Source organism: Ambystoma mexicanum, chromosome 2p (assembly GCF_040938575.1).
Source record: "Ambystoma mexicanum isolate Mex_15411 chromosome 2p, UKY_AmexF1_1, whole genome shotgun sequence".
Classification (NCBI taxonomy): domain Eukaryota; kingdom Metazoa; phylum Chordata; class Amphibia; order Caudata; family Ambystomatidae; genus Ambystoma; species Ambystoma mexicanum.
In genome coordinates, this window is record NC_090923.1 from 1,400,455,367 (window position 1) to 1,400,483,270 (window position 27,904).

General features: G+C 43.9%; 1 protein-coding gene across 3 annotated transcripts in view; it reads left to right on the plus strand.

Moving 5' to 3' along the window:
- Positions 1-27,904, plus strand: part of DHX30 (DExH-box helicase 30) — a 1,582,523-nt gene that overhangs the window by 861,112 nt on the left and 693,507 nt on the right. For all 3 annotated transcript variants that reach the window (XM_069645844.1, XM_069645845.1, XM_069645846.1), the window contains one exon: positions 27,153-27,328. In XM_069645844.1, the coding sequence (XP_069501945.1) occupies positions 27,153-27,328 (176 nt within the window). The remainder of the gene's footprint in view (positions 1-27,152; positions 27,329-27,904) is intronic.

Consider the following 27,904-nt stretch of genomic DNA (forward strand, 5'->3'; position numbering starts at 1 on the left):
GCGTGTCACTCACCATGTTCGGATCGGTCTCCACAAAATGTGCTGTGCCGAAAGGCTTGGGGTTACCAGTGGGTTACCCTTTTCCGCCCAGGTAGGTGCACCCACACATGTGAGGTACCGTGTTCATCGGGACACGTGTGGGGACGTGGGAAGGTAGGCCATGTGTTGTTGGCGGTGTGTTTCGGTGGGTGGCGAGAGCGAAATGTCTGAGAATTGTCTTTATTTCCAGCCAATTTTAGACACATGCAGATCCCGTGGTCGCGGTAGGGGCAACTCCTCTTGAGGTGGCACCCCACCTCAAAAGCAGTGACTATCCGCTCCAGGTGCCCTCCCATGTCTCTCCAGTAGGAGGGCGAATATCCAGCTTCACCCACTCATGGGAGGAAATCACCACAGACAGATGGGTGCTGTCCACCGTAACAGGCGGATATTGTATAGAGCTCCTCGACCAACCCCAGAACCACCCCCCCACAACAAAAGACCCTTTCCAGGGAACACCAGTGCATCCTCCTCGCGGAAATCCCCACACTTCTACTAAAGGACGCCATCAAGGTCGTCCCGGCCAACCAGGTAAACGGGTGTATTCATTCAACTTACTTCCTTGTGCCAAAGAAAGATCTAACAATGCGCCCAGTATTAGATTTGTGCCCTGCAAACAAATATGTCAAGCCACACAAGTTCTGCATGACTACTGTAATTTTCAGGCAAAATATTCAGAGAACTATCAACTTACTCTTCCAATTGGGCTTTTCAATCAACAAGAAAAAATCAAGCCTAGTGCCAAGCACAACCAAACAGTTCCTAGGAGCTGTCATAAACATACAAGAGGGGTTGGTCTTTCCGTCAGAGGAAAGAGTCCAAAATATGTTACTGCAAATACCACATCAACAGGCCGGCCGCCAGATAAGAATGCGCAAAGCAATGCGTTTGCTAGGCATGATGGCATCTTGCATTTACCTGGTTCCTCACGCGTACCTGCGTCCCACCCTGGAGTGGTTGGCGAAACGGTGGTCTCAGGCGAGTGGTCAGTGGGACAATCTAGTGGTCGTTTCACCAACACTAGTACAAACTCTTTGCTGGTGGACAAGAGAAAATCTTTTGAAGGGGAAACCCTTCTACGATCCGGAAGTACAAGCGATTGTCACGACGGACGCCTCATTCGCTGGGTGGGGGGCTCATTGCCTTCACCAACCAGCTCATGGTCTGTGGTCTCACGCGGCAGCACAGAACCACATCAATCTGCTAGAACTGCTGGCAGTTTTCAAAGCTGCACAGGCGTTTGAATCTCACCTAGCGAACCAATCTGTGGAAGTCATGACAGACAGCTCTACAGCTATGTTTTACATCAAAAACGAGGGGGCCACACATTCTCCAAATCTGTCCAGGCTTACGCAACAACTTTGGAAATGGGCACTCTAACGGAAAATATTCCTATTGTCACAGCATGTTCCAGGGGAACTCAACTCTCTCTCAGACTCATTGAACAGATCTCCTACTAGAAGAACACAAGTATCAACTATACTCAGGGGTCATAGAATACCTCTTCTCTCAATGGGGTTTCCCAACTATAGACTTATTCGCCACATCTGAAAACCGTCAATACCCAGACTTCACGTCCAGGTTCCCCCAGCCAGGCTCCAAGGGGAACGCCCTATGGATGAGCTGGTCAGGGAAATTTGCCTACACTTTTCCCCCCAACTCCTCTCATGCGGAAGGTTGTGAACAAGTTACACAAGGAACCGATGACGCTTATCCTTGTTGCTCCTATGTGGGCAAGACAACCATGGTATCCACATCTGCGCAAACTGGCGATGTGCGATCCCATCAAACTCCCGTGCCAGTACAACCTACTCACCCAGCACAAAGTACTAACCGTGCAACCACAGATGCACTCAATGAACTTGGCAGCATGGCTCCTGAAGTCATAGAGTTGAGGCATCTCAATCTACCTCAGAGATGCATGGATATCTTGAAAGAATCATGAAAACCAAACACTAGGCACTGTTACTTTGACAAATGGAGAAGATTTGTAATTTGGTTTGTTTGTTTTTTTGTTTATTTGGTATTGCACACCAAATCCATTAGGTAGCCGGGCGCAGTAGCGGTCAAGACAACTTAAGTTTAGTTACAGAATGTGTACAGAGAAGTATATAATATACAAAACAGTTGGAACATAGGTGCTGCCCGGATAGTTACAGTGGCAGACGGAAGGAATCACGGTAAAAGGCATGCAGCAGAGACAGGAGTGTAAGGTACCGACAAGGTAATCTAACAGTAATTTGTTCGTAGCCATTTAATTACATTGAGTCTAAATTTAGGATATGGTTGTTCCTTTCTGAGGTCATGCATTCCAAGTTTTGCTGCAGTAACTGGGAAGCTAGATCCTCCAGCTGTAACACGTTTAAATCTAGGAGTTTCAAGGGTATGGGCATTGGCTGCTCTCGTTGGACGTGTGGACGATCTTCTATTTATCCTTTCAGCAAGGTAGGGTGGGGCTAAGTTGTTTAAGCATTAGAAGGTAAGGGAGGCTGTTTTTAGGAGTATCCTGTCAGATATTTTTAGCCAATGAACCTCTCTTCTAGCATCTGAAATGTGTTCGCTCCTAGGGATATTCAGGGCTGCTCTTAAGGCATTATTTTGCATTCTTTGTCCAGGAGAAGTAGCATAGCTGTTTGTCCCTTGTCCTTCAACTTGTCAATTTGAGTCTTAAGGTCTAGCAGGGCAGTTTCCGTATCGTGGAGTGGGCGGAAGCCAGACTGTCGTGATTCTAGTAGGTGATTAGTTTCTAGATATTCCTGAATTTGAATATAGGCTACTCTATCAATAATTTTAAGTAGAAGGGAGACAGTGGTAATCGGTCTATAGTTAGTGGGGATGGTAGGGTCTAGTGATTGTTTTTTTAAGCAGGGGAGGACCCAGGATTCTTTGAGGTTATCGGGTACTGTATTGGTTTTAAAGGAAGCGTTTATGAGCTTGGAGATGAATGGGGCAAGGTCTCTAGCCGCATCCTTTATAATTTGTGCCGGGCAGCTGTCGCCCTTGCAGTTAGATGGTTTTAGAGAGAGAGAATGTTTTTTTCCGTATCGAGAATAGAGATTTCTTTAAAGGTAAATGGTGTAGTTGTGTTATGCCCTGTGTCATAGGATGGTTGTTGCTTAGAGGGGGGTAGAGAGGCTTTTCTAATTGCTATTTCCTGTTGGAGAGTAGTGATTCTGTTTAGGAGGGCTTTTTGAATTGCAGTGCACCATGGCTTGTCCTTAGGGCCAGTGTCTGTCGGTGGAGTTGGGGCTTCCATTTCGCGGAGGATAGAGAACAGTTCCTTAGTATTGGAACTAGCTTTTGCAATTCTATCATTGAATATATTTTTTTGAATTGATTATTTCTTTTTTGTAGTGTTTGGAGAGTTCTGTTAATTTAGCCTTATTGATAGTAGTCGGGGAGTGGCGCCAGATAGTTTGCAGTTTTCTTTTCTGTAGTCTTAACTCTTTAAGTTGAGGTGTGAACCATGCATTAAGGTGGGATTTTTGTCTGACTTTGCGCATTTTTGGAGGGGTGGTGGAGTCCAAGGCTTGGGACATGGCAGTGTTGAAAATTTCCAATAAAGATTTAGGGTCAGCATTATTATTAACGTTGTTCAGAGAAGGGAGGAGGTGAGGGAGTAGTTTTTCTGCTGTGATGTCCTTTTTACTTCTTGTGGGAAGTGGAGGTGCCATCTCAATGGTTTTAGGACTAAGGAGGTCGAGTGTGGTTGAGAAAGTAATGAGGTGATGGTCGGACCATAATTGTGGTACATTATCTGTAATAGTGATGTTACAGTTCAAGTCAGCCACCCAGTCCAGAGTTCTACCTTTGATGTAGGTAGGGATAGGAATTTTTGTGAGAGTCCATGATCTTTGAGAAGTGCAGTTATGGCTTGGGTATGTTTATTTCCATCCTCATTGAATCCCCCAGTAGCAGGGTTTGTGAGTGGTTTTTAGTGTTGCTAGTTATGATATCTGTAAGGTCCTCCTCAAAGGTTCCTAGTGGGCCAGGAGGTCTGTATATCAAGTGAATCATTAAAGTACGGTTGTTGGATAAGGGAAGTTTGGCCGTGAGCATTTTGCATGAGGTACATGTAGTTGGAGTGGCAAGTCTAATGGAGAGGTTAGTTTTGGCGATGATGGCTAAGCCGCCACCGCGAGAGTTAGGCCTATCCACTCTGAGTATCTGGTAGCCCTCTGGTATTGCTAACATAAGGGCAGGACCTGCCGCATCATGGAGCCAAGTTTCAGTTACGGCTAGTAGGTCTAGATTCTCATTGTGTAATGTGTCTGCAATTTCAGAAGCATGTGCTACTAGAGATCTGGCGTTGATAAGTGATCCAGATAGAGTTAGTGTGCCTTTATTTGTAGGGTAAGGGGGAGGTTTGGTTTCTGGTTTATTGGGACTAGCAAGTTTTTTTTTTTTTTACTATATTGGGCGGGATCCGGTTGTTAGGAGTGGGTAACACTGTACGGTTATTGGTATTTTTTGGATGATAGAGCCGGGATAGTCTGGATCTAAGTCTCATATTTCTATTCAGAGGCGCGCGCGTTAGGAGGGTGGCTAAAGACATAGTGACTAGGAGGCTAAGTGTAAATACTAAAGGTTGGGTTCTCAGGTTGTCACGCATGTTCAGGGCTATGCCGTGGGATCTCAGTTAGTGTTTTGGGTCAGGTGAGATTCACTTAGTAGGCTAGTAGTAGGTTAATGTTGATTGTACAACAATTGCACTAGTGTGTTGGAATAGGCAAGAAATAAGTTGCACAGGTGGGCTAGTATCAATTGCACAGGTAGGCTAATATCAATTGCACAGGTAGGCCAGTATCAATTGCACAGGTAGGCCAGTATCAATTGCACAGGTAGGCCAGTATCAATTGCACAGGTAGGCCAGTATCAATTGCACAGGTAGGCCAGTGTCAATTGCACAGGTAGGCTAATATCAATCGCACAGGTAGGCCAGTATCAATCGCACAGGTAGGCCAGTATCAATTGCACAGGTAGGCTAGCGACAAGATTGCACAGGTAAGTAGTAGTGCATATAATCAAGCCTGGGACAGTTGCATGTGGCAAATGTGTGAAACAGTTACATGTAAGTCCGTATTGGGTTAAGGGGGTGACTATCTTGACTATCTGGTCATACAGGTCATATGCGGCTCAATGTTCGTGTCTGCCCATTAATAGTTTTAGATTTGCTGGTGGGAGGATAGTGGGGCCAGTTCACCGTCGTGCGAGCATGAAGGAGTATGTTTGTAGGCCGAGTAGGGATATAGCAGGATTGAGGAGGCAGGGTTGGATCATACCTTGTGTTGTCGCCGGCGATAGGGATAGTGAGCATTCAAGCGCAGAACAGGCGCAAAACAGGGCCCTTTGCCGTAGCGCTTCATTGGAAGCACTGCTGCCGGCTCATTCCGCCTGTCAGCGGAAATATGTGTTTAAATACACGAGCGTTGCTTGGCAACGTGGCTGGTGATCAATAGGCGGCCATTACACGAACGATTTCGTTCCGTGTGCTCGGGGATCACGGAAATACAAAGCAAGCACTGGGGTCGGGGGAACATCATCCGCTTTATGTGCTAACCTGCAGACAAGCATGGGGTCTGGGGCGCTGTGTAGCTGTGTCTGGATGGCTGCTGCCAGGATGATTGTAGACTGCTCCTGCAGTGTCGGATGTTATGCCGAGTGGGAGAAGGGCTCCTGCCCTCTCCTCATGTGAATGTACAATGGCAATGTACAATGGTGCCAGGCTAAGCAGATCAACCCCATAGAATGTAATCCATCCAACATTCTAACTTATATGCTCCACTTACTAGATGCAGGGTTAGTGCTTAACTCCCTAAAAGTCCACCTGGCGGCTTTGTCAGCCTACACCACTTTCGATAATAAGGTCTCATGGTGGAAGGTACTGGTCATCAAAGCATTTATGGAAGGGGTAAAGAGACTCCACCCTCCAATTTCTAACCCACCGCCAGGTTGGGACCTCAATGTGGTATTCGCTAAGCTCATGGGACCCCCTTTCGAGCCTATGCACAAGTCTAGTCTCAAACACCTGACTTAAAAGACTGCCTTCTGAGTGGCCATCACTTCCATAAGAAGGGTTAGTGAAATCCAAGCATTGTCCGTGCAGGATCCTTTCTTTGTTGTACATAAGGACAGGCTGGTTTTACGTACTCGCCCTAGGTTCTCACCTAAATTCATCTCCAAATTTCATGTAAACCAGTCAATTGAGCTACCAGCCCAATAGCTCTGCTGAGGTAAAACTCCACACACTGGATGTGTGAAGAGCAGTCTTCTACTTCGTAGACAAGATCAGGCCGCTAAGAAAAACAGATCAATTGTTTGGTTCCATAGTGCCAGGCAGAGAAGGTGATCGCATCTCTAAGAACGCCATCTCTAGGTGGATAGTCAGATGTATCCAACTGTGCTATTCCCTATCGGATAAAACACTGCCTTTTCCGCCCAGGGCTCAATCCACGAGAGGTACTGGGGCCACTCTGGCATTCATTGCAAATGTTCCCTTAGACAGTATTTCTAAGGCAGCTACATGGAGCTCTGTTCATACTTTCACTCAGCACTACTGCATTGACACCCATTCCAAGACCGATACACAAGTTGCTCAAGCGGTTCTAAGACATTTATTCGCTCATGAACCTTCTCACAACCCACCTCCTTCCACTGCTCACTAATCTATACACAACATGTGATCTAAGATGATTCCACAAGCCTCAGCAGGGATACATTACTCACCATAATCGTATTTCTGATATTTGCTTAGATTCACATGGAACCCACCCTTCCTCCCCTCGGAGAAAAGACGCATGTATGCTGATGAGCTTGTCTGATGCGTATCTGCTTGGATACAACTGTACTCACGCTACACATCATGCTACCTCATGTCAGAAAAATAACAATCTGAGGGACCTTGACGCGTTAGGGATAATCTGTACAGTGGACGTCGCACTAGGGATAGGATTACTGGCATGCCCTGTCGACGCCCCTTTTCGAGTTTTGAAAACAACAACTGTAATACTCTGCAACCTCCACTTGATTTCAGCCTATGCACAGCATGTGAATCTAAGCAGATACAAGCATTAGAAATAAGATTACGGTGAGTAATGTATCCCATATATATTTATTTATATTTGTGGTTGGTGACTAAATGAGAGCTGAAGATGTGATAGTCTGTCAAACTAAAACAATCATGTATATATTAGATAAATGAGTAGGATTCTTGTTTCCAGTCTTATCAATGTTTTGTTTTTAACAGCACATAACTAAGAAAAAAAAAACGGCTCTTATTCCACTGTGCTGTCCAACCTTTGCTCTAATCCAATGCTACTTTATATGGATTAGCACAAGTAGTCTGCAAAAACAATGGAGGTGGTGGATAGCTGGGGGCCCTTTCAAGCTATGAAAATAACCCTTGAATTAGTTTTCCCTGCGGCACCAGTGCCAAATACTATTTGAAAACCCTTTCGGTACACAATCAGAAAAACAATTTGGAACGCTGTGCAGAAGGATTAGGAAGACGTTTAGTGTTCTCAATGAAGCTGAATCAGGAATTTCCTGCAGAATGTGATTGAAATTACTGAAGACTTTAGCGCAGTGTAATTAGAATTTTGACTTGGAAATTAGAGAGAATATTCTTTATTGGAAGACACGAGAATTTTCACATGAAATGTGACAGATTGCCCTATTAGCTCTGAAGAGGACCTAGGAAGTAGAGGTTGAAACACGTGTCGGCTTAGCCTTTGGAGATTAAATGAAAGCTCTTTGTAAAGCTTGTAACCAAGACATTTAGTGTTTGATAACTAGCAACTTGCCAAATTGTTTTTCTGATTGTGTAACTAAAGGTTTTTCAAATGGTATTTAGCACTGGCGCACTGGGGGAAACTAATTCAAGGGTTATATCAACACATATGTGACTATAGTTTTATCCAAAAATATAGCTTGGGATTTGGTGCATCCTCCCAGTATTGTTACTTTGAGTGATGCCCGAGCACTTAAATCGGACTGAGGCAATATAATACATGCATAGTTATTTGTCTGCACCAATGCACTTTAAAAAGTTAAATTACTAGCTGCTATGATTTGCCTTTTTTGCACACTGCTAGATGTAGAGATTTGCTCAATGCAATAGGATGGTTTTAATGATGCACTGGCACTTTATGTATGACCTGATAGCCTTATATATTGGTGTTGGTTTGCACATGCACCTCACATTGACAAATGATCGGGTGCCATTGCCGGTGGATGCACGTATGATATGCTTTAATTGCTTATTTGTACACAGCATGTTGGTGCAGTTGCCTCTAGTAGCATTTGTAGACTTGAGGGTAATCCATACATCGCTCCGTACTTCAGAGCGCCTTAGAGTCACATTATGATAATGCACTATATATATATATATATGTGCGCGGAGTGTTAGCAGAGTGTTTGGTGCCTGTGCCTGGAAGCTGCCCTGCTGGACCTGAGTATCTTTTCTCTTTCCACTGCCTGGAGGTGGTGCCTGGAGGTGGTGCCTGAACATAAGCTCACTCTAGACGCGGAGCGTCCGCGGAGTGTTAGCAGAGTGTTTGGTGCCTGTGCCTGGAAGCTACCCTGCTGGACCTGAGTATCTTTTCTCTTTCCACTGCCTGGAGGTGGTGCCTGGAGGTGGTGCCTGAACATAAGCTCACTCTAGACGGGGAGCGTCCGCGGAGTGTTAGCAGAGTGTTTGGTGCCTGTGCCTGGAAGCTACCCTGCTGGACCTGAGTATCTTTTCTCTTTCCACTGCCTGGAGGTGGTGCCTGGAGGTGGTGCCTGAACATAAGCTCACTCTAGACGCGGAGCGTCCGCGGAGTGTTAGCAGAGTGTTTGGTGCCTGTGCCTGGAAGCTACCCTGCTGGACCCGAGTATCTTTTCTCTTTCCACTGCCTGGAGGTGGTGCCTGAACATAAGCTCACTCTAGACGCGGAGCGTCCGCGGAGTGTTAGCAGAGTGTTAGCAGAGTGTTAGCAGAGTGTTAGCAGAGTGTTAGCAGAGTGTTAGCAGAGTGTTAGCAGAGTGTTAGCAGAGTGTTAGCAGAGTGTTAGCAGAGTGTTAGCAGAGAGGGCGCAGAAGGCGCCATGGACATAAGACAAACAGCGTTAAACCACCCAAAGAAACAAGCACCTCATACACGGAGCCGCTCAAAAATGACCGATGCCTTGTATGAAGTAGATGAGGCGCCTTACCCTGTGCCTTCTGATGAAACGCAGATGGACAAAAAAAAAACACTCGGAATGAACATGTCACTGGCTTTGGCATGCCATCATGCAATGGACCCCAACGCGTCAGCGTTGAACACAACAGAGAGCCAGAGGATACTATCTCCGCCTCCGCAGCTGGCCTGTCAGAAACAGGTGCCCTGCGGCTGGCGGCTTCTCCCAATACGGAAACTGCGGTCAATGGATCAAAAGGTACGTGCCAAACAACCTGTTCCCCAGTTTCGAAAAACTTTAAGGCCTCCTCCCTTACGAGGTGCCTCCCCTCACCAGCGGCTGCCGTGCGGCTCGTTGAGTCTGGAGTGGCTTCGCTGGCCCACTGCTCCGGCCGCTCGCTGCGGGGGGCGGGTGGGGGTGCCTCTGGGAGCGCGGCCGGTGTGTCGGGGGGTTTTCTGGAGCCGGTGAGCGGGCCTCCCCTGCCGGGGGTTTGTAGGGAGTACGTCCTCAAGACCCTTGGTGCTAGGGTAGCTGTGTGCGCTCAGACAGGAAGGTCGAATGACCGCCCCCCGATCACTGGTGGTGGCGGTGCGGTGGGGAGAGAGGGAGTGGGCGTGGCCAGAAGGGCTGTGTGTTTGGACGATACACCTACTGACTCGCGGATCGGAGATACGGCCCCAACAGTGTCGCAAATGGAAGAGGACAGGATTCAAACCTTCGTAGGAGTCGAAGAGCCAGAGAGCGTGGGAAAATTTGTTTTCTGCGCACCACGTGAAGAAGCCTTTTTCACGTTTCCACAAACACAGCTAAATAAAGGAACTGAAGAGTTATGTGAAAGCCCAACTTCTCCTGCATATGTGGATGCCATGGGAGACCTCTTGAACGACCATGAACTTTCCCCGAACCCCCGTTCTTCCACTAAAAAGCAAAGTCTGGCTCTTTCTCAAAAAGTCCACGCCCCCCTGACCTTTGCAGAGCCCTCGATTCAAAAAGGACAAAACCAAAACTGCAGCTTAAAGCAACCAGCAAAATCAACCATGTGCAAAAGCATTAAATCAACAAGCCCACCAGCCGCAAAAAAGGACTCACTCAGAGCAAACAAAAGCCATACTCAAAATCTTACTCAAAAGAGCAAAGCAAGAGCAAATTCTCTCTCGGACATAAAATCAATTAGATGGCACTTTAATAAAAAAGACCTCGGAACAGCAACAAAAGTAGCCTCCGGTATCAACGGAGAACAATGTTCAATGACAGCTGAACTAGAAGTCACTGATCAAGAATTACTTCAAGCGTCTGGAACCGGAGAACCAGTTGCAAGCGTAACGAACCAGACATCAGTAAAAGATGGAGACCGGAGGAGTCTTCTTTTAGAGAATCACAGTCCATGCAATCCTGCTCGCATAGAGCTACCGCAAACTGTAGCTGGTCCAGTCCCCAGCCAAGACTGCTCCTCGAAGCCACAATATGCACAAAATGGACAAACACCAATCATTTCAACTACAGAAGCTGAGGCCCTGGCGGTGTTTACCAGCCCAACAAAAACCTCAACTCCTCACCCAAATAGATCGAAACGAGGTTTGGGAGAAGAAGTAATAACTCCAGCTAACTTCAAAACAGCCCCAGAAATAAAATCTAAATCTGTATTGACGCAGCCAAGCCAAATGAAAGAGTTCTACAATGAATTGCTGTTCTCAGCTACAGCAAATACCAGTTTGCAGAAACAAGCAGGGCAAACGAAAAGAAAGGACAGTGACATCGAGCCAACCACAATTGAAAGTACAGATGACGAAAATGATATTCCGCCTGCTAAAGCGCCTTCAAAGCGCAGTCAGGCAGAGATTGCCTATGACAAAATTGCACCAGCAATATTAAAAGCTAATGCAGAAGCCTGCGCTAACCTGCAAGCTGCAGTGGGATCTATGATGACAATAACCATGGCACCGTTCCTCAAATTATACGAAGTACTTTATGAAAACTACAAGGATCAATCAACTCTTTTGGCTCTAATTCAATCCAAATTAATATACATAGAATCGTATATTACGACTATTAAAGAAAAGAGAGCAAGAGAGGAAGAAACAGAACATGTCATTTTCAAAACTCTCATCGATCTGATGAAAGATGCCAGAGAAGACAAGAAGGCGTTTCTCCACTGTTTCAGTGATACAATAACAATGATGAAACCGGATGTACTCAGGTATCAAGGCCAAACTATGGAAAAATATACGTCCACAGAAAACGCATGGAGTTGTGCGAACGAAATTGATAATATGTCAGATAAAACAGTGGTCATTGACAGTCATCCAGAACTGGTGAGGCCGGAGTCATCAACGGGACAACAAAACACCACCTGCAAAGAAAGACCCGTGAATGCCCCAGCAAACTGGTCCTGCTGCACAATCGGATATACAGGATTTGATAATAAATCCATTGACAGGCCATGTTGACAACTGTCCTAAGGTAGATAAAAATAAAGCCCTATTTCCTTTATTTGCCACAGAAAGTCCACTTGCAACAAAGGAAAAGGAAACGGGTGGCCAACCCAAACAAACTGCTGTGAAATTCTCCAAAAAAAAGGAAATTGCTTTGGGGAAAACAGCTAAGAAGTTAAAAAATCTTCCACTGCCAAAACACACCTCGGCAGAAGGAACCCGTTACTTCATTCGTAATTTGAAACCTATTGGAACCTTGCCGCATAATGTTGAAAGAGGTTTTCAACTAAACGGCTCACAAAAATGCCAAAACTATAAAAATCGAGAAATCGTTCCAAAACCGATAACTGTAGACACAGAGGAAGACGAATCTAATACTAGCGAAGACATAGATGCCCTCCTGCAACTCTCGGTCCACGAGTGCGACAGATCTGTAGACTCTGCCAGTCAAGAAGACCTAGTGAACGCCGACCAACAGGACGACGAGAACGAGGAACTAAATCACAGCGAGACCCAATCACCAACATTCAAAACTTTACAGGAAAAAAGAGATTTGCTGGAACGCAAAAGCATAAACGAAATGAGACAAAAACAATTATTGGACGCTATGTTGGACCATTCAAATCAGGAGAACCAGAAAAAGAAAGATCTGCCTCGACGAGAAACCATAAGGAAAGAAACAAAAAAACAATCTGATCGACTCCGAGCCAATGCGTCCACGGAAAAGCGAGGTAAAAAGGAGGAGAAAGGCCATATAATCATAGTCGAACGAGTGTTGAAAGCTAGAGATGGTCTGATCTTAAATAGATCAAATCTTATGAGACTTTTGCATAACGTACCACAACTACGAGTCATTGAGCCTAAAGACATCAAGATAGTGGCTTTTCCTAAAGAAGACGAAACCGACCGAATTTGCCTCCATCTGTTTTCAAAAGCAATCATGAATCTTATTTGGTTAGCTGCTGATGCACTCTGATCCCTTGGCTTTGACATCAAATCGGTTGAATCTAAAAACCAAGAACAAGGATCAAATCAGTTGCATAATTTGCCACGGTCCCCGAGCCACTCTCCATCAAGGGCCGCCCTGGCAACATACGATTTGAATGCAAAACCAATAAGGTTCTCTCCAACAATTTTGCGAGGACCCACCGCTCTCAGAATGAGAATAAAAGGAAACGTAGGATGCAAGGCGTTGTGTCCTTTAGCTGGTAGCGAAGCAGCTCTTGTGACAAAAATCGACACAACTAAACCTTGGAATTGGCTCGCTGGAACATTATCCACAAAAAACAACCTTTAGATCGACTGCGGAGACGTCTCAAATAACCTGCGAATAGTGTCATGGAATACTCGTGGGCATCGACATCTGCTAGATCATCTGAATAAGGAATTACAATCGTCAGACATTATTTGCATCCAAGAATGCTGGCTTTTAGAACCCCCAGTCATGGGGGGGTCCACATGTTTCCTTAACAAAGGATATAAAGGTCTGAAAGGGAGACCTTCCGCAGGACTGTTGACAGTGATAAAAAACGAATACAAAGGAAAAATATTCCGGGTTATGACTCCCTCACCACTTATACAAATAATCATAATTCAAGAGTATAACGGAGGCTTTCATCAATCCAAGAAGCATTATCAAATTATTATTAATCTTTACTGGAATCCTAAAGCTAAGGATGGAGAGAAGTTCCTAGGAACTGTGCTTCAACACATTGACGAACTGAGAGCCGAATTTGAGAAACCCACTTTAATCATTTGTGGTGATCTCAATATAGACTGTATAAAGAAGTCTCATGTTGAACAAAGAGGAGTCTCACAACAGAGAGCAACGCGTATGAAAAGATGGTTAGCGGAGATGAATAGTCGAGACCTCTTGCAGGTAAATGGAAATGTGAACGGCGACCGACAAGGAGCAGTCACATGGGCTTCATATAATCAAAACGCAACCCTTGACTATTTCTTTGTGGATAGAGAAACGTTCAAAACAATCTCTTCGCTGAATATAATTCCAACAAGCAAAAGCGACCACAAAATACTTCTCCTTACGTGTGTACCTACAATCAAACCACAGGAAAGTGCATCGGCCTACCAAAAAAACTGGCCTTACAAGGTTGAAACGAACAATGGCCTTAACAGATTACGAATAGCACCAAAAATGACATCGAAGCTCAAAAAAACCATAGAACGCTGGAACCTAACAACTAACATGGGAGTTGAATACGAAACATGTCTTTCCACCTTCAGAGTAAAGTCGGGCCACAAGATACAGCCAAAAATTCCTCGACCGCATAAATATAACTCTGAACTGGCTGAAAGAAAATCAAAGCTAGCAATAAAGATAAGAGCTCTAAACAAACTGAACACCGAGGGGGCATGTGAAGAAAGGGCAATGTTAAAAAAAGCCTACCGGAATTGGGCCAAATCTCATAGGGCCTTACTGTTTCAAAGAGACTCTGAAGAGATGCTGTCAGCTACCGCCAATAAAAACGCTAAATTCATGTGGGCCCTAATGAATCAAACAAGCGTACCACAAGGAATAGAACAGATAAACCCGATTCACGAAGGAAAATGGATCCAATATTTCCAAAAAGCGTATAGCCAAGAGATGCTAGAAGAGTCTCAGACGCAAATAATCACGGACAAGACTCCTTGGAACATTCCATTCGAGAAATCGGAAATCATTGTACTAATCAACAAGGCAAGCAGTTCGCGGGCACCTGGGCCCGATGGCCTAACAAACGCCATATTAAAACAATCACCTGAAGTGTGGGCCGACATGTGCTATGTACTGTTTGAACGAATCATCAAAACTAAACAAATACCGGAATCTTGGACTAAAGCGATTATTATTCCCATTCACAAAAAGGGAGATAGATGCAAGCCTGAGAATTATCGTCCAATATCTTTGTTGGACGTAATAGGCAAAATATTTGCAGGTATCCTCTTAAAGAGATTAAAGGAATGGATCATAGACTCAAGAAACTACGACCATCGGCAGACAGGGTTCGTTGAAAAAGTTGACTGCGGGCTAAATCTGCTCATACTCAACCTATTAAAGGCTAAAACCATCTGCGAAAAACAGAAACTTTACCTGGCGTGCATAGACATGGCTGCCGCTTTTGATAAAGTGGATAGACAAATCCTGTGGAAAAAGCTAAAGCAAAGGGGATGTCCTGAAGATCTCGTGGCCGCTATTAAAGCCATGCATACTGACACATGCATCCAAGTAAGGTTAAACCAAAAAGGTAACCTAACCAAACCGATCCCGACAACAAGAGGCCTAAAGCAAGGGTGCCCTATGGCAGCGATCCTTTATAACTTTTACATTCTGGAGATAAAGGACCTGCTTGTCATACCGAGAGGCTGTTCGCCTAAAATAGGCACCTTAGCAGTGGGCCATCTGTTGTACGCAGATGATTTGATCATCATAGATAAGACCCCAATCGGTTTGCAGAAAAAACTGGAAGCCCTAGAAACATATGTCAAAGAAAATAATCAAGAAATAAATCCTGAAAAATCTGAAATCCTAATAATGAAAACATCAAGAGCCAGAGAGAAAAAGTCTTTCAAATGGTATGTCGGGAATAAAGTTATTCCAATAACAACGAGCGCAAAATATCTGGGAGCAATAATAAGTGCAGACTGGAATGACCGACCGTGGATAGAGCACATAATGCGTAAAATGAGTCAACTAACGGCACAAGCGCTTATATTGAAACAAAAATTCGGAAAGTTTTCGATCCAACCAACAGTTGACTTTTATAACACAAAAGTTATTCCGTCTGTTGCTTATGCTGGAGATACAGCACTCAGAATACCATCAGAATTTTGGGGTAAGGTCGAAGCTACATTTTGGAGAAGACTAATGAGACTACCTCAATGTGTCCCAATGATTATAATACGACATGAACTGGGCTTGTACTCCTTGCAGGCCACAATCATATGGAAAGCCCTATTAACATTCAGAAAGACACTAATCAAAGATTGTCCACCTCAATATGAAATCTTAAAGGACGAAAACATAAAAGCGCAATTCTGGCCACTGTCTAGTTGGAAAGAAAAATGTAAAGATCTCTTACAGAACTTAAATATTCCTGAGGACACACTATGCAATAACCCTAAAAGGGTGAAGATTGCGTTACTGTGTGCTGACTGGGATAAAACAGAAACTGCTCGCGCCAATTCCAAATCTCACACTCTCTCAAACAATCTCAGATCAGTACCAAAAACTCTACCTAGCTATCTGAAAAAGAGTGGGAATCCTATTCATCGGGATCTAATCTTACGATTTAGATTAAATATCCTAAGAACAAAAACAAATTTGAAAAAATACGGCACAGTAAGTGATAACATGTGCCGGCTCTGTGAGCAGGAAGTGGAATCTCTAAAACACTTAATAATGTTTTGTCCTGAACTAAGATTAGCAAGAGATTTATTCCTACACCCAGCATTAACTCCGACGTGCGGGGTGGATTCTGATTTATGGTGGGAAACTTTGTACGTTAACCCTAATCAGAAAACCACGAGAGCTCTTGGAATTTTTCTCCAAACGACGATGGTCAAATTGGAAAACAAACAGGAATTACACAGTGAAATAGAAAAGGATCTCATGACGAAGGAAAAAGCATAACCTTTGATATATGCCTATACTTAGGCCAAACCAAAGAGGACTTGAATAAACAATTAAAAAGTGGCAAGTATGGGAGGAAATGCCATAGAAATATAAGGAAGACTTCAAGATATGGTTTGGCTTTGTAAGTGAGCGAAACAAGCAAAAGTCTGTATTTATTTACTCTATATGCTTAATAAAAAAAAAATAAAAAAACTATATATGTGAATTGAGCGTACTTATGTTTTTTTTCCAATGATTGTGTTGGTTTTAACCGTGCATTAGCATTTCACCTCTTTGCTCTGTAATGTGGGCTGGGGTCATACTGTTCTCTTCTGCATGTGAATCCTTGTGTCATTCTAATGCTGACATCTAACTGGGTATTTTGGGGTCAATGGTCGTGTAATTCAGTATTGTCATTATGTATATATGCACACTTGTGTCTTAAACGTGTAGCTGCTGTGTGTTGTTTTTATTGCAATCAGGGTGGACCACTGTCCAAGTACATGTGGGACATCACCTCTGTATACATAGACTAGAAAGTGAATCGAGGTCTGTATACAGAGTTATATGACTGGGAATATTAGAACTTTGCTGCTGCCTGCAGTGTGCTGTCTGAGAAACACATTGAGCTTTTATATTAGATTTTAATTTTGTTTGCAAATTCGTATTAGTGAAATTCATTGTACATGTAAGGCACTGTGGTATACTTGATGATGGACAGATGGTGTTTACCTAAATGCAACCTGAGAAATGTAATGAAGACTAGGTTAAAATGTCCTTTGTCTATGCCGAGTTTGTTTGAACATGCTCTCGAACATCACAAAGTTTAAATGGAACGCTTGTTAATTACTTTGTAATAGCCGCCCCGGGAGGGGAGGAATGTGTAGTGTTTGAAGTTCACCTCCAATTCTGAGACACCAAGGGATACCAACAATGTCTTGCTGTTGTGGCTCAGAATTGGAGGTGAACTTCTAGCGATGGCTACTAGGTGGCATTGTGGAATGTGACTTGGCTCAAATGTGGAAAGTTGAATTTAGAAGTGTGCCCAATAGCTGTGAAATGTTGCATTTAGAATTGTGCTCAATAGCCTCGCTGTGAAAAGTTGAAACTAGAAGTACATTTAGAAAGTTGCATTTAGAAGTGTACCCAATAGCTGTGAAATGTTGCATTTAGAATTGTGCTCAATAGCCTCTCTGTGGAAAGTTGAATTTAGAAGTGTGCCCAATAGCCTCTCTGTGGAAAGTTGAATTTAGAAGTACATCTAGAAGTGTACCCAACAGCCTCCCTATGAAAAGTGGAATTCAGAAGTGTACCCAATAGCTCCTCTGTGGATAGTCGAATTTAGAAATGTGCCCAATAGCCTCTCTGTGAAAAGTTGAAACTAGAAGTACATTTAGAAAGTTGCATTTAGAAGTGTACCCAATAGCTGTGAAATGTTGCATTTAGAATTGTGCTCAATAGCCTCTCTATGAAAAGTTGAATTTAGAAATGTGCCCAATAGCCTCTCTGTGGAAAGTTGAATTTAGAAGTGTGCCCAATAGCTGTGAAATGTTGCATTTAGAATTGTGCTCAATAGCCTCTCTGTGAAAAGTTGAAACTAGAAGTACATTTAGAAAGTTGCATTTAGAAGTGTACCCAATAGCTGTGAAATGTTGCATTTAGAATTGTGCTCAATAGCCTCTCTATGAAAAGTTGAATTTAGAAATGTGCCCAATAGCCTCTCTGCGAAAAGTTGAATTTAGAAGTACATTTAGAAAGTCGCATTTAGAAGTGTACCCAACAGCTTCTCTGTAGAAAGTTGAATTTAGAAGTTACCCAGTAGCTTCTCTGTGAAAAGTTGAATTTAGAAGTGTGCCCAATAGCCTCTCTGTGGAAAGTTGAATTTAGAAGTACATTTAGAAAGTTGAATTCAGAAGTGCACCCAATAACTGTGAAATGTTGAATTTAGAAATGTGCCCAATAGCCTCTCTATGAAGTTGAATTTAGAAGTGTCCCCAATAGCCTCCCTGTGAATTAGAAGTCTCTGAAAGGGCATGAAACCCATCATATCTCACCAACACGCTGACTCTCTCCTTACATCACCACTCAACTAGAACACAGAGATACTATGACACCATTCGGTATAACTGTTCTCATATCAACATTCGCTGCTCACTCCACATCATTCTAAATAATCACTGCTGGTTACACACCCCCCAGCAAGGCGTTCTCCTCAGGCCTAACGCAGCCACATCCGATCTGGATTAATCCTGCCAGAACGAACACATACTCCTGACCTCTCAACCACCACACCTACCGCTAGAAAGCAGCTATTACACTGATACTGCACGAGCTGTACACATACCTGGTGCTCACACGCACCTTTTTGACTCTCTCTTCTCTCTCTCTACTGATATGAACTTCGGTTCCCAAGGGCGTTCAACCTACCAGCGCCTTCAGACCATACCAATGGTATATAAGGCGCTATATAAATGCAAAATAACAATAACAAATAACAATAACAAATGGACTTTCCTACTTTGATATTTGAGGTGGAAGGTTTTTTCCAACCTTTTTTAAACCCACCATAACCTTCTTGGTGGTGTGTGTGTGTGTGTATATATATATATATATATATATATATATCTATAGCTACACCTCCTATGCAAGATCAGGCACATCCTTCCTTGTGACGACTTCCACACTACAGTCCAAGCACTAGTTCTACCCAAGCTGGTCTACAGGAAATCCTCTCCTCAATGGACTTCCCATCAGTGCCCTTGACGTCCTGCAAGCCATAGAAAATGCAGCAGCAGCCAAACTCACTATCCTCCTACCTAAGCATTCACACATGACCTCAGCTCCACTGGCTCTCAGTACCTCAGAGAATTGCCTTCAAAGGGCTCTGCATTGTATTCAAAGCCATCCACCTCAAAACCACATCTTATATTCACAACAAACTCAAACCCATCACCCACACAAACGCCTGACAAGCGAGCTAGCATCATGTCTCTTGCAAGCATATAATATGCAAAGCAGGTGTACATTCATGGTCTTCCACCTTAATCAATCCATGTTGCAGGTTTACAAAAACATTGATGTGACTTCCTATTTTACCACTATGTAACAATACTGCACAATGGAATAGGGAGGAGTCTGGGAATTGTAAGCATTGTGGCATTTGGAAGGAATGTGCGTCAGTTATTTTTTTTCTCCATTGTATGGGTGTCACAGAGGGATATATTTAGGCCTTTAATATGTGCAAGGTTAGGACTACAAATGATGCACTTTCCTATCAGAACAATGATTGATGAGATTGGACTTAAAGCAATTTTAAAATTTCCCAAGAAAGCTTGGCTTAGTAGTGTACCGAATACATATGCAACTGCTGCTAATTGATATGTCATGCAGCGTCTACCACGAATTCTAGATTGATGACTGGGCTTTAAGCAATTAAACATTTCTTGAGAAAAAGAAAGGTAGTTTACTTATTGAAAGAACATATATGAAACTGCTACTAACTGATATGTCATTCAGTATGACCTATAGAGGTACTGTTTACTGCATTGGACGTGAGCCTTCCAAAGTAGAACTATTAAGTCTTTCGACGTTGGTAGTACTGTTGTTGTTGTTTTAATTTTGTCATTTTTCACAACATTAAAAGAGAAGCAGCAATCAAAACCATAACAAAGCAATCAATGAGAACAATACTGCAACTCCCATCTTTCCCACAGCTCCGCCCGCTGCCCTCCCCCCACTCCCCTGACATAGGCGACCAACTGCTCCTGACCCATATGAACAACAAAAAACTTTGTGTGATACCTGAACACACAAACAAAGGAATCAACGCAAAAAAAGAAGAAAAACTCAGATGGCAATCCGCAAAACCCATCGGAAGATCGTACTAGAAATTGCACATTGTCCTTTGACAGGGGGACACTTAGGACTATCGAAGTCCCAGGCGCACATTGGTGGAAACTTTTACTGGCCAGGTATTCATGCTAATATAAAGAACTTCATTCAGACATGAGAAATATGTCATAAAACCAGTACTCATATTCCCTTGTCTGCACCTCTGAATCCTTTACCAATAATAGAAGTCCCTTTCTCAAGGATTGGTATAGATATAATTGGACCATTGGAAACCTCTACACTGGGTAACAAATATGTCCTCGTAATTGTTGATTACGCCGCCGGATACCCTGAGGCATTCCCTATGCAGAACAACACAACCCAGCAGATAAACAAATCTATTGCCATATTTTTACAGGGTTGGTTTCACCAAGGAAATTCCAACGGATCAGGAATCCAATTTTATGAGCAGCCTCATGGGTGTAGTCAAGGAATCGCTCCATGCCGCCACCTTAAGAACCCCAGTTTACCACCCCAAACAGGCGGATAGGTAGAAAGATTCAATAAAACACTAAAAATGATCCTAAGAAAGTTGCTAAATAAGGACGGGAAGGACTGGGACTGCATGATCCCCTGGGTCTGTTTGCAGTAAGAAAAACCCTTCAGGTGTCCACTGGATTCTCTCCTTTCAAACTACTTTATGATAGAGAACCTAGAGATGTCCTGGACATGCTTCGGGAGACCTGCGATGAAAGAGAAGAGGCACTCGTTCCCCTTTCATAAACAGCTACCAGATTACGAGAGCATATAAAACTTGTTCAAAATCTAGTCTATACTCATATGGAAAAAGCTCAAGCATAACAAAAGTCCACCTACGAAAAAAAGGTAAACTTAAGATAATTTTCAATAGGACAAAGTATTAGTCCTTTTACCTAGCTCTGAAAATAAACTTGTCTCAAAGTGGCATGAGCCGTATGAAATATTAGAACGAACAGGGACCGGTTCCTTCAAGGAAGCCCAACTTGACGGGAAACAAAAGACCCAGCTCTACCCCGTAAATCTCTCAAGAGTGGAAGAAAAATCCTTCTGCCGATACTATCTTGTTTGGTACCAGAAGAAATAGATAACCTTGAATTAATATCCTAAGAGCTATCTAGTCAAAAAGAAGACTTAAAAGATTTAGTCGCAACATTACCCAATCTATTCTGTGAGAAACCACAGAGGGTGCAAGGGGCACTTATTATATCAGAACCCCAAAGGGAAAAGTGCTCCATTTGAAACCATATACATTCATGTAAGCCTGTAGACAGATAGTGGTTGAGGAAGTGAACAAAATTCTACAGGCAAATATCGACCCCTCTTCAAGCCCATGGTCCTCCCCTATAGTATTGGTCACCAAACCTGACTATTCCTGAAGGTTTTGCACAGACTTCCGATAGGTGAACACCATCTCCGACTTCGTTAACTATCACATGTCCTGCATCGACGTATTTATTGATCAACTCGGAAATGCCACCTTCCTATCACCTCTAGACTTAACCACGGAGTACTGGCAGTTCCCAGTACATGGACCTGATAAGGAAAAGACAGCTTTCCCGATGCCCCACGGACTATTCCAATTCAGTGTCCTTCCTTTTGGATTACACGGCCCGCCACTTTCCAGCGGCTTGTGGGCAGATGATTACAGCCCTTCTCAGATTTCTGTGGGGCTTATATTGACAACAGTCATTTATAGCAAGACGTGGGAAGACCATTTTTTCCATCTCTTTACTATTATGGGAGCCCTCAGAGAAGCTGTCTTAACTGCCAAGCCATCCAAAGGTAAACTGGCCCAATCAGCCGTGAAATACCTCGCCTTCTTTATAGGGAATGGCAGTGTCTAGCCTCAACGAGAAAAAGTGAAAGCCATGCTCGATACCCCCACGCCTAAAACCAAGAGAGACCTCAGGGCATTCTTAGGGTTAATCGGTTATTACTGTATGTTTATCCCTAATTTCTCTGACAGAGCAGCTAGGTTGACAGATAAATTAAAGAAAGCCGAACCTTAGAAGATTCATTGGACTGACAAGGATGAGGTGTAACAACTTAAAACAAACCCTGTGCCAGAACCCGATCCTAAAGGTAGTGGATTTTTGTAAAGAGTTTGGATTACAAAGGGACGACTCTCTTACAAGATTAGGAACAGTTTTGTCACAAGTTTGTGATTGACAAGTTTGTGATAGATTAGAACACCCTATCCTATTCACTAGTCGAAACTCTTCCCATGTGAAAAAAACAACTGTGTTAGAATTAGAGGCCTTGCCATCAAATGGACCATCACCCATCTAAGATACTATGTCTTAGGAAGGAAGTTCTCTCGTCGCAGATCACTCTCCATTGGTATGGATAAGCCAACTAGAGGACTCTAACCCTTGAGTCATGCGATGGTTCGTAGACCTGCAACCCTACTGTTTCACTGTGGAGCACCAAAAAGGTAAAGACCAGGGGAACGTTGATTTCCTTTCCTGGTTTCCCTGTGAAACAGATGTAGCTACATAGCTTAGGGGAAGGGCAAGTGAAAACCAAAAGGTGTCTCACTCAATAGTCCCAGGGGATCTGTCATCCAGGTGGCCAGCACACGGCCATCACTTTTGGATACAGTTCCTGAAGGTACACCAGTACGGGAGGATCACCTGGGTGAGGGGTCTTGTGGAAGTGGTACACCGGATGGTGAGACGCGGTATCCCATTCCCTGTAACACCTTTTCCCTATCCTACTGGTAGGATACTAAGGAACTCAACATGCCCCCACCCCTTTTCACAACACAAACACTTTCTCATGGAGAGTCTGCTATGAGAGGAAACGGATTAACACCCGAGCCGTATACCTGACTTGTCCCAATACACTGGTCAGGCAGGGTCAGGCAATTACTGACCACCACACACACCCGACTTCAATTACACCTCCCCACACAGATAAAAGTTGGAGCACGAGAGCACCCTCTGAGCGAGGCAAAGCACACAATGAAACAGCAGTTCCAAGAGCGCAGTTTAACACGAGGAGAAAGACACCAAAACCGAAGGAGATCACAAGGAGAGAAGTCCCCTTGACCTATTTGACAAGGATCCGTTACTTTCATGAAGCCTTGAGAATAGAATGCGTAAGACCAAGAAACCAGGCTGAAGAATCCTATATTGTGTCGGAGGTAACCGGGGCTCTCCTGCATCGATAATCAAGGCAGAGAGAATCGCCAGCTGCCGTGGTACTGTCCTTGGCTCCAACAACAAAGCAGCATCAGTGAAATCAACACAGCCAGTGAGTTGGGGAGACATATACAAGACTGTCTGTGTTGAAGCCAAGGTTGCAAGCAGCAACATCATATGGCGAGCGCTCAAACGAACATTGTATGAAAAGCGTGCGATAACCAACACAAGTAAAAATTGAACTGCAGATGAGTGATTGAACTTTGACACCAAGATATACGATACCTTTAACAAGAGTGGTCCGGCACCACGTGTGGGCTCAATCGAAGGTCTCTGGAAGGTGTCCAGCTGAGAGTTGACAAAAGTGAAGAGAGGCAAAGGATTGTGAATCGAAGAGGTCCTGCAACGGCTCAAGCCAAATCCTGTGCACAATCAAAAGTCTTCGACGTTGATACATTGAAGAAAGTTTGATGACAAAGTAGAGAAAGTTGGACCGAGCCTGACGCAGGGAAATCATGGAAAGCTTTATGTTAAAGCAAGTTTGTGTTACAATAGATATATTGGTACGAGCCCGGCAGAGGGCAATGAGACTGAAGATTGGGGTGAACCATGAATCACACAAGAAATTGGATTTGTGGAAATCTGAAGAAAATTGTGTATATGCGAAAATACGAACTTTGTGTAAAGAAGATGTGAGGCCGGCAGAGGGGATCCAAGGTTAACAATAAATCACCTGGGAAAAGTGTGGGTAGAAGAATCCTGGAAGGAAAGGAACTTTATTATTTGTTTGTTGCATCAGGCCCTCTGAAAGAAGAGACTTTGAACGGCAAAGAGACTTTGGCACAGAAGGCCATGATGTTGAAGTTTTGAACTGAACCTTCATGCTAGAGAAGCCAGAGATCGTGCTAAGCTTGAGTGTGCCACCTTATCCCATGCTAAAATTGTGGGGAAGAGAAGCCAATGGCTTGAATATCCTGACATATTATTTCTTGAACACTTTTCTTCTGCATAACATTGTTTCCCACACTATTTGTATTTAGAAGTAAGGATTGGCAATAGGTTTATTAGTATAGGCCCTTTTATTTTGACAGACTAGACTCGACTAGGATTGCGTTATTATTTTTTTGATGGTCCTAGCTTGCTTCCATCTTCGATTGAGGATTAGATGGGCGTTTTAAAAACCCGTTTTGAAGTTTAATAAACACCCTTGAACTGTGGTCACTTGAGTCTGTTTTACTGTTGATATTGTGCCTTCCTTACAGATGAGGGATGACAAATCAGGAAAGACGCTGTATGTACCCGACCCTTTTCCATTTCCATCACCCCTTTTTCCTTTGCAGGGTGACTTGTTTCTCCAGGCCCCCGTGTTCTTTTGTAATATAGACTCCCATACATTACTACCTTCTAGAGAGGGTGGGGATATGAGGAACTATTTATGGAACTCTCTTAGTCAAGGAAGAACAATGCCCCCCATACATCTAATATGGGAAGTACTGAGACAAGGAGGAGGAGTAGGAACAGAGGCTGGATGATTAATACATCCAACTGCAGTCAGTATTCTAGTTCCTTTTGGAAGCCCGGCCAGGGTGCCAATCATAAAAATAGCAGCCAGGCTGTCACACCAGAAAAACAACTCCCGGAAGAGCAAGAGGTATAACGGGACGCAGAGACAGCAGTAAGTCGTGCAAGATGGGTCAGAGGAGAGACCGCTCAAGCGACCGAAGGAAGAAAACCCCTTGAAAACATGGGGAATGAGCGGCACCCCCACCAGAGAACGGCTTCCGTGGCAAAGCCACCGCAGAGCAGAAGGAGACCCGGAGCAGCAAAGAAGCCCTCCCTGGGCTAGCCCTCACTGGAGGAGTTGAGAGAGGCAGTGCCGACAAGATGAGGGAACGGCAGAGCAGGGCACCGCAGTAGGAGCAACACAGTGTGGAGTGGGCCCGACGTAGAAGGACCACTTGAGACAAGAGAAGACTCTTGGTCTCCCTGCAGGAAGACAAGCAGGGGAAACTGAATCGACGACCGCCGAACACAGCTGGTGGCTGGGGAAGCCGCAGAAAAGCTTGGAACAAGCCCGGACAGTATACTGGACGACCCCAAGCGTGTAGGAGGATCCAAACCCCTGCGGAAATACAGTTGGATACGCAGTTGGTTGGGAATGCACAGGGTGTTTGTAAGAGATGCTGGAGAAGCCAAGGAGAAGGGTGAAACAAAAAATATAGGGTCTGCTACCCCACAATAATAAACAGCACCTTTTGGCTATGAAGACATGTTGAGTAATGGTGCTTAGCAGAAGAGTAAACCAGGTCCATTACAGTAGAAGGAGAAAAACCTAGAGTGCAAGTCTGAGACCGGCACGCATAGAGTAATACTTTAGGAACGTTGTGTTTTTCTTTGGCCTGTGTGCCCAATGAGAAAGGAGCTATTCTCTGGGCGTCTTGAAGGAGTTGGTAGTAAAGAGTAAACAAGTAGAAAGGAGTTATTTCCCCTGGTGTGTGGAAACATTGTGAAGAAATCTGGTGAAGGGAGACATTTCCCCCAGCAAACCTTGTGAAAATCTAAGAAGTGTTATCCAGGACCAACAACGTTCTGGAGAAGTATCCATGCCCATCTTCCTTATCGCTGTACCTTGGACCCAGATCTCTACATACAAGAGTTAAGGGCCCACCACTGTCTGGAGAAGTATCCAGACCCCTTCTTAGTTGCAGTTCATGAGAGCCAGGTCTGCCAACCAGAAAGTGGGACCTCTATCCTCAGACAAGGAAGAGAGACATTTTTACCACCAATTTGAAGCTAACTTTGAAGAACTTTCAAACCATGAATTGCCCTTTTGTTCAGGGGAAGATCATTATTCCCCTGGAGCAAGCAAAACATCCTTTTATTTAGTTTTGCGCAAGGGACATAATGAAGAGTTCGGACATTTGGATAGTTGACTTGTTGCTTGTACACCCTGACTGATTCCTTAAATGTGTGATTCTGAGGCAGGTGTTGGGGCTGGTAAGGCATTTCTCCAAACCCCATTTTATTTTAATAAAACTCTATGCCAACTATCATAACGCTATGTCAAACGCTTATTTCTGAATACTTTACAGGACACAATATAACCTTTAAGGTGAATGAGAGATGCAAGGAGGAGTCCACCGGGTTCTGGCATATGGTCTGAGAATGCCCAACAATAGATGGTATTGGCAGGCAGTAATAAGCAGAGTTAACAACCTACTGCGTAGACAACTGGACTGTACTCCTAAGATTTGTCTATTGGGAGTGCTTCCGGGAGGTAAGAAGAGAAGACACTCAAACAGAATAGCCGCTTTCCTACTGTTGACTGAGCGTCGCATGGCCATCTCCTGGAAGTGCCGTAATGGCCCTCTGTGTCAATGGTCCCAAGATATATTAAAGTGGGTGGTGGCGGAAAAGGCAGTAATGCATGAGCAGGGGAAGAGTGAGGAATCAATGACTTTGAAGGTGGAATGGGACACTCTCCATAATGGCCTTCCTTAATGACCTGCAAACATCGCTGGAAGATCTACCCCTGTGAAGATAAGAATGTGTGCACAAAAAACTGAACTCAAGATGAGGTAGAAGTAAACCTAAGCCTCTAGGAAGCTTGGGCTTTATACAGAAACACCTGTTTGTGTGTCGGAATGACGAGGCTATTTGGAAATCTGAGTTGGAAGGGAGGAGGACGGGCACAGGGTGGCAGGAAGGGGGGGGGGAGTAATTAAAGGGAATCATTGTCACGTTTTCTGTTACAACTCCAAAAATCAATAAACTAAAGTTGAAAAAAGGTTAATGAGTAGCTGTTGAGATGTGACAAGTGTTTTTGTTTTGTTTTTATGGTGGGATTGAAGCTTCAGTGGTACATGTACTCATTGTTTAATTTTGATTTGGGCAGTGCACTCAAACATCCCCATTGTGGACCAGCAGGCAATCTTCCAGAAGCCGCCACCTGGTGTTCGCAAGATTGTCTTGGCCACGAATATTGCAGAGACATCGATCACTATTGACGACATTGTCCATGTGGTAGACACCGGCACTCAGAAGGAGCAGCGCTATGACCTCCGAACTAAGGCAAGTGGATCTGTACACGTTCAGCCATTTTTATTTAATACAATAAGTTGCGTACCATTTGGAGGCATTCATCCTTTATCGATGAAGAGAAACTGTATTCCTGCAAAAAACTGAGTTAAGCATTCTGCCCCAATGTTCATACAAAGTGACATTTACAAATGCAACCTATAAAGGTTGCAGACCCCTGACTTAAGTCATCAGAGGAACTAAAGCAGATGGGCATGTTGTCCAATGCTGTCAGTGTTGTTTAATATATAGGTCTTTTTGATTTCAGTAAAATCTGATTTAATCAGATGTCTGCCAGACGGATATCATTTTCCCTTCTTGGGGTTTATTCAAAAATGCCCCCTGTTTTAAATTGAAAATTAAAAGTAAGGTTAGCACTGTCACCTAGGGGTTATTTTCAAACATTTTTGTATCTGAAAATGAGCCAAACTGAAATAAGCCATATTGTATGCTCCACTTAATTTATTGTAAACCTAAACTATAACTTCCACGGATGTGGTAGCTATTGCATTGGAACCAGCAGTTGGTTGGTTGGTTGGTTGGTACCTGCTCACAATTATTGTATATAAC